The sequence below is a fragment of the Protobothrops mucrosquamatus genome, unplaced genomic scaffold, assembly GCF_001527695.2.
Source record: "Protobothrops mucrosquamatus isolate PMUCROS unplaced genomic scaffold, P.Mucros_1.0 scaffold1753, whole genome shotgun sequence".
NCBI classification, from domain to species: Eukaryota; Metazoa; Chordata; class Lepidosauria; order Squamata; family Viperidae; genus Protobothrops; species Protobothrops mucrosquamatus.
Window position 1 is genome coordinate 42,351 of NW_015387893.1, and position 13,759 is coordinate 56,109.

Consider the following 13,759-nt stretch of genomic DNA (forward strand, 5'->3'; position numbering starts at 1 on the left):
CATTTCAAAAAAGATTCCAATGCAATATCAGTAAAAGTTCACCATTTCAACTTTCCATAGTTACAATTGCCCCCCTTTTCCCCAAAACACACAAAGGAACCTTTCTGAAGTTTTTTTTTTAATTTTGCTTTTAGTCACCTATTCACTTTTCATATGGTTTATATGCTCATCATCCACCAGTGTCAGTAGTCAGAAAGAACCATCAGGGACTGACTTCATCTTTTGATACAGAAATTTTCTCATATAGAATATAGACATTTTTCTAAATGCAAATTACCTGACATTGGTGCTTTTTTTAAAAAAGTTACTGTTATTTGAATCAAATATCAGTAGCATATTTTGTTTTACACATGCATTTTTTGCAGATTTTTTTCTTAGAGGAAACAGTGCTACTCATTGTGCTGCTGCAAAATTCATTAACATTGAATATGCAAATTTTCTTCAAATAATATATATGGCAGAATTTCCTTTACATTTTACACTCCTTCATCCCTAACTGTAGAAAATAGATTTTAGACATGTAAAGTAAATGTATCCTATGCAGACCTATGTACCAAATGCCTGCCAATAGTTTTAAAATATAATTTTCCATATTACATTTTACTTCAACTATCAAGTCCACTGACTATAGTGTTTTCTGTTATTTGTACATTATTATTAAACAATAACTTACCCCATATAGCCATAAAAATGGCAAAGAAGACAGTTCCTCCATTATCAAATAAGTATGTAACCTTAGGAGGAAAAAAATAAAGGAAGTTATGCAAATTATTAATGAAACTACTCAAAATGTTAAGAAAGCCCCAAAAGGTGAAAGTTGTAACAAATTATTGAACTCTAGCCCCAGATATACAAACATGGTTCAACTTCTTTGAATTTAAAGAACATTTTTCCTTCTCTGCAGAAGCCATTTTGAAGATATACAGTACACAGTACACAGAAACTGTTACACAGAACACCGAACTAAGTAATTTGTTCTGGGGCAACAGAATTATGAAGCAAAATTATAGAGCTTTGTGGGGAAAAAAATAGGGGCATGAATTTCAAACATCAAGAAAATGACAATTGAAATTAATTTTAAAGAAGCAGTTCCCCATTTCGGATCATATATGTTTGCTCCTTGATATGTATGCCTTGCCCTCCTTCACACATAGACTAATTCAATCTAACAGTAAAATAGGAACAATTACAGCAGCCTAACCACATTTCAATTATTATAAATTAGTTCCCTCAGAAAAGACTGGCTGCAAAGGAAGGTCTTGATTCTTTTCCAGAAAACAGAGAGAATGGGACAAAGCACAGCTCTCAAGGGAGTAAATTGTAGCTTCCAAGCAATAAATAAAAACAACTAAATGCATAAAAGACCTTCTTCATATGCCAACTAATCAACTTTGAAAAAGAAAGGCATATTTTACAGAACCTCTCCAGCTGTTTGTGTGGTTACAGTTATTACAGAGAGACAGTGTGATATTCTGGTTGTATAAGTATTGCACTAGAAATGGACAGTACTAATTTCTGGTCCACTGAGTGAACTTGGTCCAGTCACTCTCTTGGCCCAGCCTATCTCACAGGATTGAGGTATTCCATGCTTAACAGATATACAGGTAGTACTTGCTTAACAGTGGTTTTCGGGACTGGCAACCCTTATCGCTAAATGATGCTGTTGCAAAGTGTGGCCTCATGTGACTGTGCCAACCTACGACAACAGTTGTGGCCTCACAGTCATTAAGCACAATATTGCATGATTACTATTTACAACTTCCTATTGATTTTCTTATTGACTGCTTGTCAGAAGATGGCACAGAAGATCATGCATGGTGATGATGTGACTGCAGGATGTTGCAGCCATCGTAATTGTGTGCCAAGCATACCAAATTGCAATGTGATAGCAGGAATGCAGCAAGCGCTGGTTGTAAATGTCCTTATTCAACACCATAACTTTGAATGGTGACTGACTGAGTGGATGTTAAGTGAGGATTATCACAGTAAATTTATGATAAATAGGAAATGCTATTACTGTAGGCTGCTCTGAGCAATAGTTACAGAACATTAGCACTATAAAAATAAAACACATTATACTTCAAAAAACTATCTGCACTATCACATTATTCATTTTAGGCCAATTACAAAAAAATGTCAGAATCTAAAAGAAACCATTCTGTAAACAGGATTCCATAGCCTATCACTCAGCTTCCTTAGCAGGAATTACATAACAACGGATTTTTGATTGTCAGCATGGCAATTAATTAAACCATTGTTCCTTTCTGGTCTCACAAGACTGAATCACTCTTATATTCTTAATGACATGGGGATGGTCTCTTAGAAGGTGCAAATGGAATGCACCATTTAAATAAGAGTGCACTTTAGTGATAAAGCACATACATGTTTTCTGACTGTTTTCAGATTTGATTGGTACTATATACGGTAGGATTGCATCTTAAAGCTTATGTATCTATACAGACACCGTATCTACTGAGATTTTGAATCTGATCAGTACAAAAGATGGAGACCTGCTCTGATTCTGCTTTATCACAAATGTGTGCACCTCTGCTCTTTGAAATTGCTTCCTTGAAGCAAGGGAGAAACCTCTTGATATCACACATCTCTTTTTCCTGAAGATCTGATTGCCTACATTCTTGTCCGCAGGCTCTTGGCTTTGCCCTAGTTTTAGTGAGATCACGAACTGATTTATAGTTATGTAATTAGTTTCTCATAAGCTTCAACTGCTTGGCTTGAGTCATAAACCAGAGGCTCGCTTTGCTTTCAATTTAAGAACGATATTAATTCAATTGGGTCCAGTCTAATTGGGACAGGGTGTGTGAAACTAAATAAAGCAGATACAGTGGTTTTGAATCCAAATAATGCAAGGCCATCTACACCTTGCCCCTATGTGTCTCCACGCCAATGTTTGCTTTCCACAAATAGAAATGAGGTTTCTAGGTCAGGTAACCACTCCCTCCTTGGGTATTAGAATATCAATTTAATTTGTTTGTATTGTGAGTTCCATAATACGTCAATGATGACTGCAAAATGATTATCTGGTTTTGGTTGCTTTATAGGACTCTAGAGCTTGCATGCAAAGATTTGATAAAAATACACATGTCTTGATTTTCAAAAGGAAGTAATAAGTAATAAAAAGATTTCTGCAAACTGATGAAGCAATCAAGATTTGTTTTACAGTTAGGATAAGTAACTGACAGCAGAAATATCACATGATTTTGCAACCATCTAATCAAGAGCTACAATATGTATGAACTATTTATTATCCAAAGCCGGATTGTCTACAAATACCTTACTAGGTGTCTGAAAACTAAATTTAGATTTGTAAGCATTGCCTCCACCACCTTCGCTAATGTTTCACATGTATATTATTTTTTTCACAGTATGCATTTTATACTTCGAAGTTCTTTTGTCTCACAGAGTAGCAAGTAAGCAGGCTCTTTTTAGGATTGACATTTGCCTTTCCCAACTCCGTCAAGAATCTAGCAAACATCATGTTATTAACAGGTAGCCCTCGACTTACGACCACAATTGAGCCCAAAATTTCTGTTGGTAAGCAAGACAGCTGTTAAGTGAGATTTGCCGCATTTTACAACCTTTCTTCTTGCCACAGATGTTAAGTGAATCACTGCATTCGTTAAGTTGTAACATGATTGTTAAGTGAATCTGGCTTCTCCATTGACTTTGCTTGTCAAAAGGTCACAAAAGGTGATCACATGATCCCGGAACACTGCAACCATCATAAATATGAGTCAGTTGCCAAGTATATGAATTTTGATCATGTGATCATGGGGATGCTGCAACAGTCTTAAGGGTGGAAAGAAGTCATAAGTCACTTTTTTCAGTGTTGTTCTAACTTCGAACGGTCGCTAAATGAACTGTTATAAGATGAGGACTACCTGTAATGTTGTTATGAATGAAGGCAAATATACGTGTCCCAGGATAATGTTTTAAAATCCAATCTGGGTCGGTCACCGGGACCAGAGGTTTAGTCTTCCAAGTTTTTGGACGCGTGCTGGAGCCCGTCCTCGGGAAACTTCTCTCTCCCTCGCTTTATGAACTAGGAAGGGGATATAGTCTGATAAATATGACACACAGAATAGCCCAAAGCGCACATTCTGGAGAGAGAGAAGTTCCCTGGGGATGGGCTCCAGCACAAGTCCAAAAGCTTGGAAGTCTAAACCTCTGGTCCTGGTGACCAACCCAGATTGTTCTTACCTTTAGATTCTATCACAATCATTTTATTGTCAACCAACACCATGATTCTTGTGAGATAGGGAACACATTATCGACTGCTCTTTAAAGATCAGTGCGATTTTGGATAGTAGGAGGAAAATATAACGTGAATAGTTTTCAGTGGAAGCTGGGGAGGGGAGTGAATGGCTTTAAGAGAGAGGAGGAAGAGGCACTATCAAGGTGATGGTCAGATAAGAGGGGTTTGAGCTTGGGACAAAAAAACATCTCAGACTAGCCCCTTCCTAGTTAGAACATGGAATAACAGAATTGGAAGGGACTTTGGAGCTCATCTAGATCAACTTCCCTGCAGAAGCAGGAGAGTCTATACCATTTCAGACAAGTGGATGCCCAGTCTCTTCTAGAAAGTTTCCAGTGATGGGGCACCCACAACTTCACTCTATGAACCCACAAGTTCATAGAGTGAGGTTGAGAGAAGCACATTCAGACTTGCATGATTCCATTGTTACAATAAAACTAGTCCCGATCTACATGGCATTGGTCACTTACTCTAGCCCACCTTGCTGGGCTCACAGGAGCCCTCTGGGAAACAAAAAACAATGATCATGGAAAGCCAGTTACCTTTGCATAGATGCAGCTTTCATTGAGTTTTTGCAGTGTGCAGCTCTTCTCGCACATGGGGCACATGATGGTCTCATTTGCTTCACAGATCTCTTTGCTACAGCAGGGATACAAGAAAACAAACGGTTATCCAACCAGATGCAAGTTATATGGACCCTGATGAGTGTATTTGGCAGAGCACTTGGCTTGTAGTGTTTAAGGCAACATGTTTTTAGCTCTCAGTTTGGACTGGAATAAAATTTGCCGTAGACACAAAATAGTACATAGGATTTAATCGTGATGAAAATAACATTAGCTTTTTTGCTGTCAACAAATAGTTTCAGATTCTTCGTAAAAGCTCTCATGGAAAGAGAGGGATCCCAAGAGAGAAATATAGGGATTCCAAATTATTTTATAGAACTCTGCAGTTTGCATTGCCTAAAAAGTAGAATTAAGCAAAAATCTCAACACTACCCTTGGTGATAAGAAAGTAGATAATAAACATGTTTGAGTCATTCATTGATCTTATTTTTCAATCCAAGATCAAACATTTCCAGAGCTCTCAGTCCTCTTTATTGGTTAATTAAAGCCATTAAGTGAATAAATAGGGACTAAGATGTCATGTCCTACTTTTAACCAAGAAATCATCTGGCTAGTTCTTTATGCATTTATAGGGATATAAAAGAATTTTCCCACAGTTCCAGATGAAGATTAAATCCAGCTGTAAATTAGTCTTCTGTGAATGGGGATTAGACACTTTTGCAACTTTTATAAATGGCTACATCTTTTGGTCTTGTCTTTCTTTTCAACATGAAAATCTTTCTCTCTCTCTAGAGACAGACTAATTCTCCTTTGCTACACTTCCTAGCCACTATAGGATATCAAAGAGACACAGGTATAAACAGTTCCATTTGCCAAAGAGAGAATTCTTTCTAGCTTGCTATACTGCAGAAATATAAAAAAGACAAAACTTGATTTCATTATAAACAAGGCTTGCATTTAATGCATAGCAATCAGTGGCATTCTTTCTTGCATAGTAATTCCATTAGCCTTTTTGAAATTTGACTATTTATCAGACCTTTTGAATCTTTGAAAGTCTATTCTTGCAGCTTTCTGCCCAGTTGGTTGAGGCACAGATCATAGCTCTGCAGAGGACTCTTTGCTGCTGTGATATGGTGGGAAAGCATTTTTGCTGGTAAATTAAGGAAAGCAAGAACCCCTGGCAGTTAAAACATTTTGAAAATCAAGTTTATTATTAAAAATCTGACATAAAACTTTTGGAGAAGAAAGCTGTCCTGTACATTATGCCTTAAAACAGATAGGTTTGCTATCAATCCACCCATCCCTATCAATCAAATGGGATCTAACTATGATTCATTCTTGTGTGTTGAAGAGAAGCTTACACATGTAGTTTCTGTCAGATTTTTTGTATTCTTAGTATCCAAAATGAGTTTAAAAATTCACCATAAAATCATATTTTCCATATTAGGAAAAAAACATATTTCCAGCCTGGAAATTGGTTTAACTGCTGCAAGTTTTGGACTGCATGAGTGTCTTAGTGGTGATTTTTGTTTCAACAAATTACCTTTTTGATATATTTGTTTAATTATTTGTTTTTTTATGCTTCCATAGGTAAAAATAGGTAAAATAATGCCTGGCTTTTAATATGGAATAAACACCTGGCCATGTTTATTTTACACAAGAATGCTTACCACTTCAACTGCTAAATTTATCCATTTGGCTGGTTTGAAATCTCAAATCAGCATGCATAATGTGAGAATGTATAGCTAGGATATATGTCTACATAATTCCATTTATGTTGAGATCAAGTAATTATGTTTTGCTGTGAATAACAATAACATCTGAATTATCTACTCATCGTTCCTTCTAAAAGCCAGCTGCATTGTTCAGGTATTTTTTTTAAAATGTCAAACTCATCAGAAACCACTAGATGGAAGACTTGCTTTAACTACATGGTATACTCTTACATAACTTTAAGAAATTACATATTGCTGTAAAAATCATATGTACAATACACATAGATTCACTCAATATAGGAACTTTCAGAGCAAGCAAAGTTGCATCTGCTGTAAAAGAAAAGTCCCCTTTTCAAGTTTGTGTGAAAGTCCTGTCTTTTGCAGAGGGAGCTGTGCTTTAGTGCCCTCTTTACATGGTGGAATTAGCTAGTGGTGCACAATGTTGCATCAAAGAGATGAAGCCATAATCTAACAGTACACTCGGTCTGCTCAGTACCCTGCTATGACCAATGGTGCCTTCAGAAACTTGTAATATTATCATCAGATGACATTCTATGAACTATGGTTAATTATGAACTTTTGGGGGGAATGCTGTTATGCTCATAATTGTCATTCTATTCTGAGACTACTTATTTAAACAACTTATGAGGCTGCCCATCTTGCTGTGGCAAATCTGGGCAGCTAGCAACAAGAGTCCAAATACATTAAAAAGAGCTGCGATAACAATCAACTTCCAATCAGCCCTTTTACCTTGCAGGCAGAAAGCAAATAGTAAACAGGTTTTCCTTACCACCCAACTCTTGCACTTGAGGGAAAAGCCAGCCCTTTAAAACCTTATTAGATGGCGTAGGGCATATGCCATGGCAGAGAAGGCATTTCTCCTGAATCCTGCCAGATCATGCTGCTTACTAAGAAAGAACCTGGAGTATGTGTATCTTGGTGGATGGGGGGGGGGGTAGTTGGGAAAAATTGTAGAAAAATGAATTGGCTCTGTGCTATGTAAAGCTTTGGAGGTGACAGTGAACACTCTGAATGGTCTTAGAAGTTTTTCAGGAGGGAATGCAGCTCATGGAACATTAGTGTTCTATGTTCATACCTTAATACAGGGGTAGTCAACCTTGGCTCTTTTATGATTCGTGGACTTCAATTCCCAGAATTCCTGAGCCAGCTTAGCTGGCTCAGGAATTCTGGGAGTTGAAGTCCACGAGTCATAAAAGAGCCAAGGTTGACTACCCCTGCCTTAATATTTTCAAGGTTGACCATACTGTCATATTCTGGAACAGTTACAACTTCTGAATGCTATTCAGGAGCAGACCCAAGTAGAACACATTCTAATAATTAAAATGGGAGGTAACTAAAGCATAAATGACCGTGAATTGGTCCTCATCCAAAAATGAGTGCAATTGTTGCACAAGAAGCGTTGGTGCAAAAGTTCTATTCATAGATGTCACATGCTCCTCAAGCAGGAGCTATGAGTCCAGAAGACACCCCCCATCCCTCCCCAAACTGCACACCAACTCTACCTGGAGGAGTACAAGCCTATTAAGAATTAAAGATGAAAAATATCCAGACTTGGGAGGCTTTAAAATTGATTGTCATGTGGTTTTGCCAGGATCGTATAGGGGAGTGGGAAGAATAACATTGATGAAGGAATACAAGAATAGTTAAGAGACTGTACATGACGATGGGAAACTGGAAAGCATGAAAAGAAATTCAAAACAACATGCCTTGATTCTATTTGGTATAAGAGTAGGCAGAGAGATACTCTGATAGACTGTGTTTAAATATGGTACATTTCTGATATCCTTGCTCAGTCTGTTTCCTGACCTGGCCTACTTTGAAGGGCTGACAGATAAGCTGAAATGTGCTCCTCTCCCATCCAGATCCTTACAGCCTCCAAATAACAATCAGCTACCTTTGGAGCAGTAACTTGGTAGCTATCAGAATTTCTGAAATTCCCTGCCTTGCCTGAAGTCACAGTTGGTACCTCAGGTGAACCTCACCTGGGCATATCTCCAAAAAGGTACATCTTCCCCATTCATTCAGCCACATTTCAATAATGCATACAAGGCTAGCTCTCTTATCCACAATTAAATTGTGGTTAATAAATAGTTTTATTATAGACTAACCAAGCATTAAGTAAGAATAGCCATAAACCAGGAGCACTGGAGTTTAGATGACAAGTCATTGGGACAAGCAGAATTGGAACGAATTATTGGAAAGTCACCTTCCTAACAAATGGCCTATCCTCTGTCTTTTGTGATCTCTCTTTCTTCCTGTTGCTACCATGGTATCGTGGCATGCTTAGTTCTCTAGACCACATCAACCTCCCTTGATCCAGCTATTCTTCCCCCAAGTCAAAGAGCCTCATCCTACCACCAGAGAACAATTACTCTGCTGGCTTTAACTTCAGGGATATTTCTGCAACTTGCAAGCATCCCCTAATCTGGAGCACTATCTTACATTTCCCCCCTCACCCAACAACATGCCACCTGCACCATGCATCACATAACGACGACGACGACAACAACAACAACAATAAAGTTGAAAGTGACCTTGGAGGTCATCTAGTCCAACCCCCTGCTCAGGCAGGAAACCCTATACCATGTCAGACAAATGGTTGTTCAGTCTCTTCTTAATAAGTTCCAATTTTTGGAGCATTCACAGCTTCTGGAGGCAGGTTGTTCCATTGGTTAATTGTTCTAATTGACAGGAAGTTTCTCCTTAGTTCTAGGTTGCTTCTCTCCTTGATTAGTTTCCATCCATTGCTTCTTGTCCTGCCTTCAGGTGCTTTGGAGAATAGCTTGACTCCCTCTTCTTTGTGGCAACCCCTAAGATATTGGAACACTGCTATCATGTCACCCCTAGTCCTTCTCTTCCTTAAACTAGACACTCCCAATTCCAGCAACCGCTCCTTATCACCCCCAGATTCCCTACTCTTATCTGAGTAGCAACCAACTGCACTCCTATAAAACTAGAGTAAACTAGGACACATATTATCTCATTCCTAATCAAAATGAACAAATATCATAGTAAACTCTAGCCCACCAACAGACAATTCAGTCAATAGGTAGAAGAAGTGTAAAGGCAATGCATTCTGCTTATGGACTTTGCAATTATTTAGTTGAGTAGTTGCAGAATACAACTTTAATATATTCTGAATATTAACTTCCTATTTATGACATAGTTCTTCACATGATCAAACCCCTTTTATAAAACATTTGTTTGTTGATTTTTATATAAAGCAGAGAAATCTGTTAAAGTGAATTTTATTTTTTCTGCATACAAAACATATTTGAACTGCAAATTATTATTGAACAGAAAAATATCAGAGAGAGAGAGAGAGAGAGAGAGACTATGGATCTGAAATAGATAAGTATTGTTTAAGACACACAACCTACAATTTAATTTAGACTGAACATACAACATTGATAAGTTCCAGTTCTACAAAGAGTAGTAACCTTTTTCCATGATTAACTGGCGGGAACTCTCTTGAGTTCGTTACATTCAATCACACAGATCCTGGTTTCCAAATGAATGAATGAATGAATGAATGAATGAATGAATGAACCTGCACAAATCCACAAAGTGGAAATTATTATTTTAGTTACTAGTGAATTACAGGTAGTCCTCGACTTATGATCACAATTGAGTCCAATTAAGTGAGACATTTGATAAGTGCACTTTGCCCCATTTTTACGACCTTTCTTGCGACAGCTAAGTAAATCACAGCAGTGTTAAGTTAGTAACAAGGTTGTTAAATGAATTTGGCTTCCCCATTGACTAGTCAGTAAGTCACAAAAGGTGATCACATGACCCCGGGACACTGCAACGGTCATAAATATGAGTCAGTTTGCCAAGCATCTGAATTTTTATCACATAACGATGGGGATGCTGCAACGGTCATGAGTGTGAAAAACAGTCATAAGTCACTTTTTTCAAGGCTGTTGTAACTTTAAACAATCATTAAATGAACTGCTGTTAGTGGAGGACGACCTGCATTTCTGCAGAGATGGCCCTAAGATGCTGAGGCCAGACTCAGCTGCTTTATAAAGTTGCAGAACAGGTGGTATATGTTAATAATAAATAAATAAATAAATAAATAAATAAATAAAGTCATACAAATCTGGTAAGAAATAAATAAATATTTAAGCAGCAGAGCAGCTTTTGGGAGCAGAATCCAAAGTGCTCCACAGCCCTTCAAATTGTAACGTTTCCTTGGCTGATCTACTCCTTACTCTTTGCCACTTATTTTTTTTTATTTTTAAACATGGTATCCTTTCACTTCTCACCTTACTTGGCTAGTATCCATGGTGAATAATCCATAAAGGAAAACAAACAATCCAACAAGTGCAGCAGGGATAAGCATCCCCGTGTACCATCCCAACCAAGCAAAATAAAGACCAATTTTCTCTCCAAAATATCGCCTGCATTTAAAAGAGAAAAAGAGACAGATTAGAAGAAAAAGCCATTTGGGCAGTGACATGACAGTCTGTTTGGATTGGTTTTGACAATTCAGACTTAAAATCAACATATACACACAAAAAAACCCACCCTAAAACCAATTATAGGTTATTACTATTACAGTTGAAAAGAAACAACTGAGAACCAATTTGGTCAAGCGGTTAAGGCAGGGGTGTCAAACTGCGGGCCCATGGGCCGGATGCGTCATGGCGAAACTGCACCCATCCCATTGCCGGCAATGGAAAAAAAGTCACGATACGTCGTGACACGTCACGTGATATTGCGAGTTTGACACCTCTGGGTTAAGGCACAAGGCTAGAAACCAGGACAGAGATTGTGAGTTCTTCCTTAGGCCTGAAAGCTGATTGGATGACTTTGAGTCTGTCAATCTTTCAGCCCATGACATCAGGTTCAGGGGACAGTCCAGTTGGTCATTTCCTGTTGCAACTAATGGATCAACCCTTGATTGATCTGAAAAAAAAAAGAAGTGGACCCTGCACTTGCAGGAAAATCCTAGGAAGAAAAAAAATGAAAAGAAATGATGTTTGAGTTCTGTAATATGCTTTGATTAAACTATTTAGACAGAATCTGTGGGGAGATGGTGGCAGTTGAAATCAGGATCTTCCAAGTGATGCACAGGATATAGGTGGATTTGGGGTTGCCTCCAAAGTTGCAATTTATCCTGAGTCTAGCAGACTAAGGAATTTATGGGCAATTTATCTGCTTTTATTTTTTGTGTACTTTTATTGTGACTCGAAGCAAAAAATAATTAGTAATATCTTAGAATACAATGGAACTCTATAGATGTTTCTAAACACAGTCAGGCAGCTATGACTAACACTTTTTTTTTGTTTGTTTTTTGTCAATGGTTATCAGTCAAACAGCGTACCATTATGAAATTAAGTGGAACCTCCACTTTATAGACCTCAGCTTTTCAGAGTTTGTGTGCACTAGGTGGAATTCTCTTGCAATCTGCATAATGATGTCATTATGAAAATGCTGCTAATTACATGATTTGTGTCAATTTGGTTAATGGTATCATCACCGCAGATGATGCAAATGAAGTTATTTGTATCAGTTTGAATTGCTTGTGCAATGCAAGTGATTTGCAATGCATTTACATTTTTCATTTGAGGCAACTGACCTTATCTGCATCACTACAATAAAGTACCCTTCAATACAATGACTTTTAAGAATAAAGAACGCCCACTTCCCCTCAATTAGTCCATTAAAAACAGATCTTCTCTGTACTACAAAGGGAGAATAGCTATATTCAGTGGTGGGATTCAGCTGGCTCACACCAGTTCGGCAGAACCGGTAGCTAATTTTTTGTTGCCCAGGCCCAGAATGGACTTCTGGAAGTGGCATCCACACAGAGAACCGATTGTTCACATATTTGAATCCCACCACTGGCTATATTGGATAGCTCAATGACACAGAAGTGAAACAACTTCTATTCTCTTACACACATATATATATATATATCTTACCTAATCAGATCCAGAGGTTGGTATTTGTACCACATTCCCCATCGTGCCCAGCGCTCATATAATAGATGCCGATGGTTCGTAGCTCCATGTGTTTTAATAGGATGCCTGCTCTTGTGACTTCCCTAGAATATGCACACAGACCCAAGTTGAAATAAAGAAGAATTGGTAAGAGGATTATAGCAAATGGGGTCTTAAAATACGTGATTAAAATAAAGTGCTTCTTTTAAAAAATGAGGATATTATTAATTGGCTTGTGTGACATTGAACAATTCTAAGCAAACATCCAGCTTTTTGCTAGAGCTGATACAACTCACAAACCTCTTAGCAGCATGAAAACATTTCTTTGGAATATAATCAGACTGATTTGTCTAGAAATATTTTGTTCCAACATTGTGGAACTGCAGCACTTTCCAGCTGAAAGACTCCCTTATTAATGCAAATTTATATAGCATATTTACAGAATACATTATGATAATCATCTCATTCATTCTCATTAATTTGTAAGTTACAATTAAACATTGAGGAGGAGAAGCAGCAATTTACTAAATACACCACAGGAGCATATAGAAAGACTGGATTCAGATCTAATATTTTATTCTTACGTACACTTTGGGGAGGAGGAAATATGTCCAATAAAAAATCTGTGGGATTAGTTCAGAAGCCCTGATTCAAGATTAAATTGTGTGCCTTTGCTAAAGAGTTCTTTTTTCATATTTTCCTTATAAGTAATGCTGTTAAAGAATAATAATACCTGGAAAGACTGAATTTATCATAACTGAACATCCTAATTTTACAAAAGCCACCTTGGTTGGAACTGCCTATATTCTTAGATGCTACCTTAATAATTCCAGATTCTTGGTTAGGAGCTGAATTAAGTTTCCATTTATTTTAGATTGTGAAACTAACTGTAAATTTTCACACTTAATTCTAAAATATCTGGAGCACCACTTAATCACCATCGACAAAATCACCATCATTAATTGGAAAAGGCAGCTTTACTTGGAACAGTTTGCATCTTGCAATACTTCCTTTAATATTATTAAACACTATCATTTGGCCAAAAATACCAAATCCAGTCTAAACATCTGGCTGAATGTGACGAACCATAATTTATTTAACTTGCATGCTGTCTGACTCTCAGTGACTCTGGGTAGTTCACAACAATCAAACCAATTACAATAAAATCAATTATATATATATATATATATATATATATATATATATATATATATATATATATATATATATATATAT

At 37.3% G+C, this 13,759-nt stretch overlaps 1 protein-coding gene across 1 annotated transcript in view; it reads right to left on the minus strand.

Annotated features, from left to right (window-relative positions):
• ANO3 (anoctamin 3) overlaps window positions 1–13,759 on the minus strand; it is a 69,301-nt gene that overhangs the window by 38,400 nt on the left and 17,142 nt on the right. Inside the window, exons 7-10 of the mRNA XM_015823040.1 lie at window positions 12,506–12,627; window positions 10,844–10,978; window positions 4,816–4,912; window positions 674–734 (exon numbers count right to left, since the gene is read on the minus strand). Of these exons, the coding sequence (XP_015678526.1) occupies window positions 674–734; window positions 4,816–4,912; window positions 10,844–10,978; window positions 12,506–12,627 (415 nt within the window). The remainder of the gene's footprint in view (window positions 1–673; window positions 735–4,815; window positions 4,913–10,843; window positions 10,979–12,505; window positions 12,628–13,759) is intronic.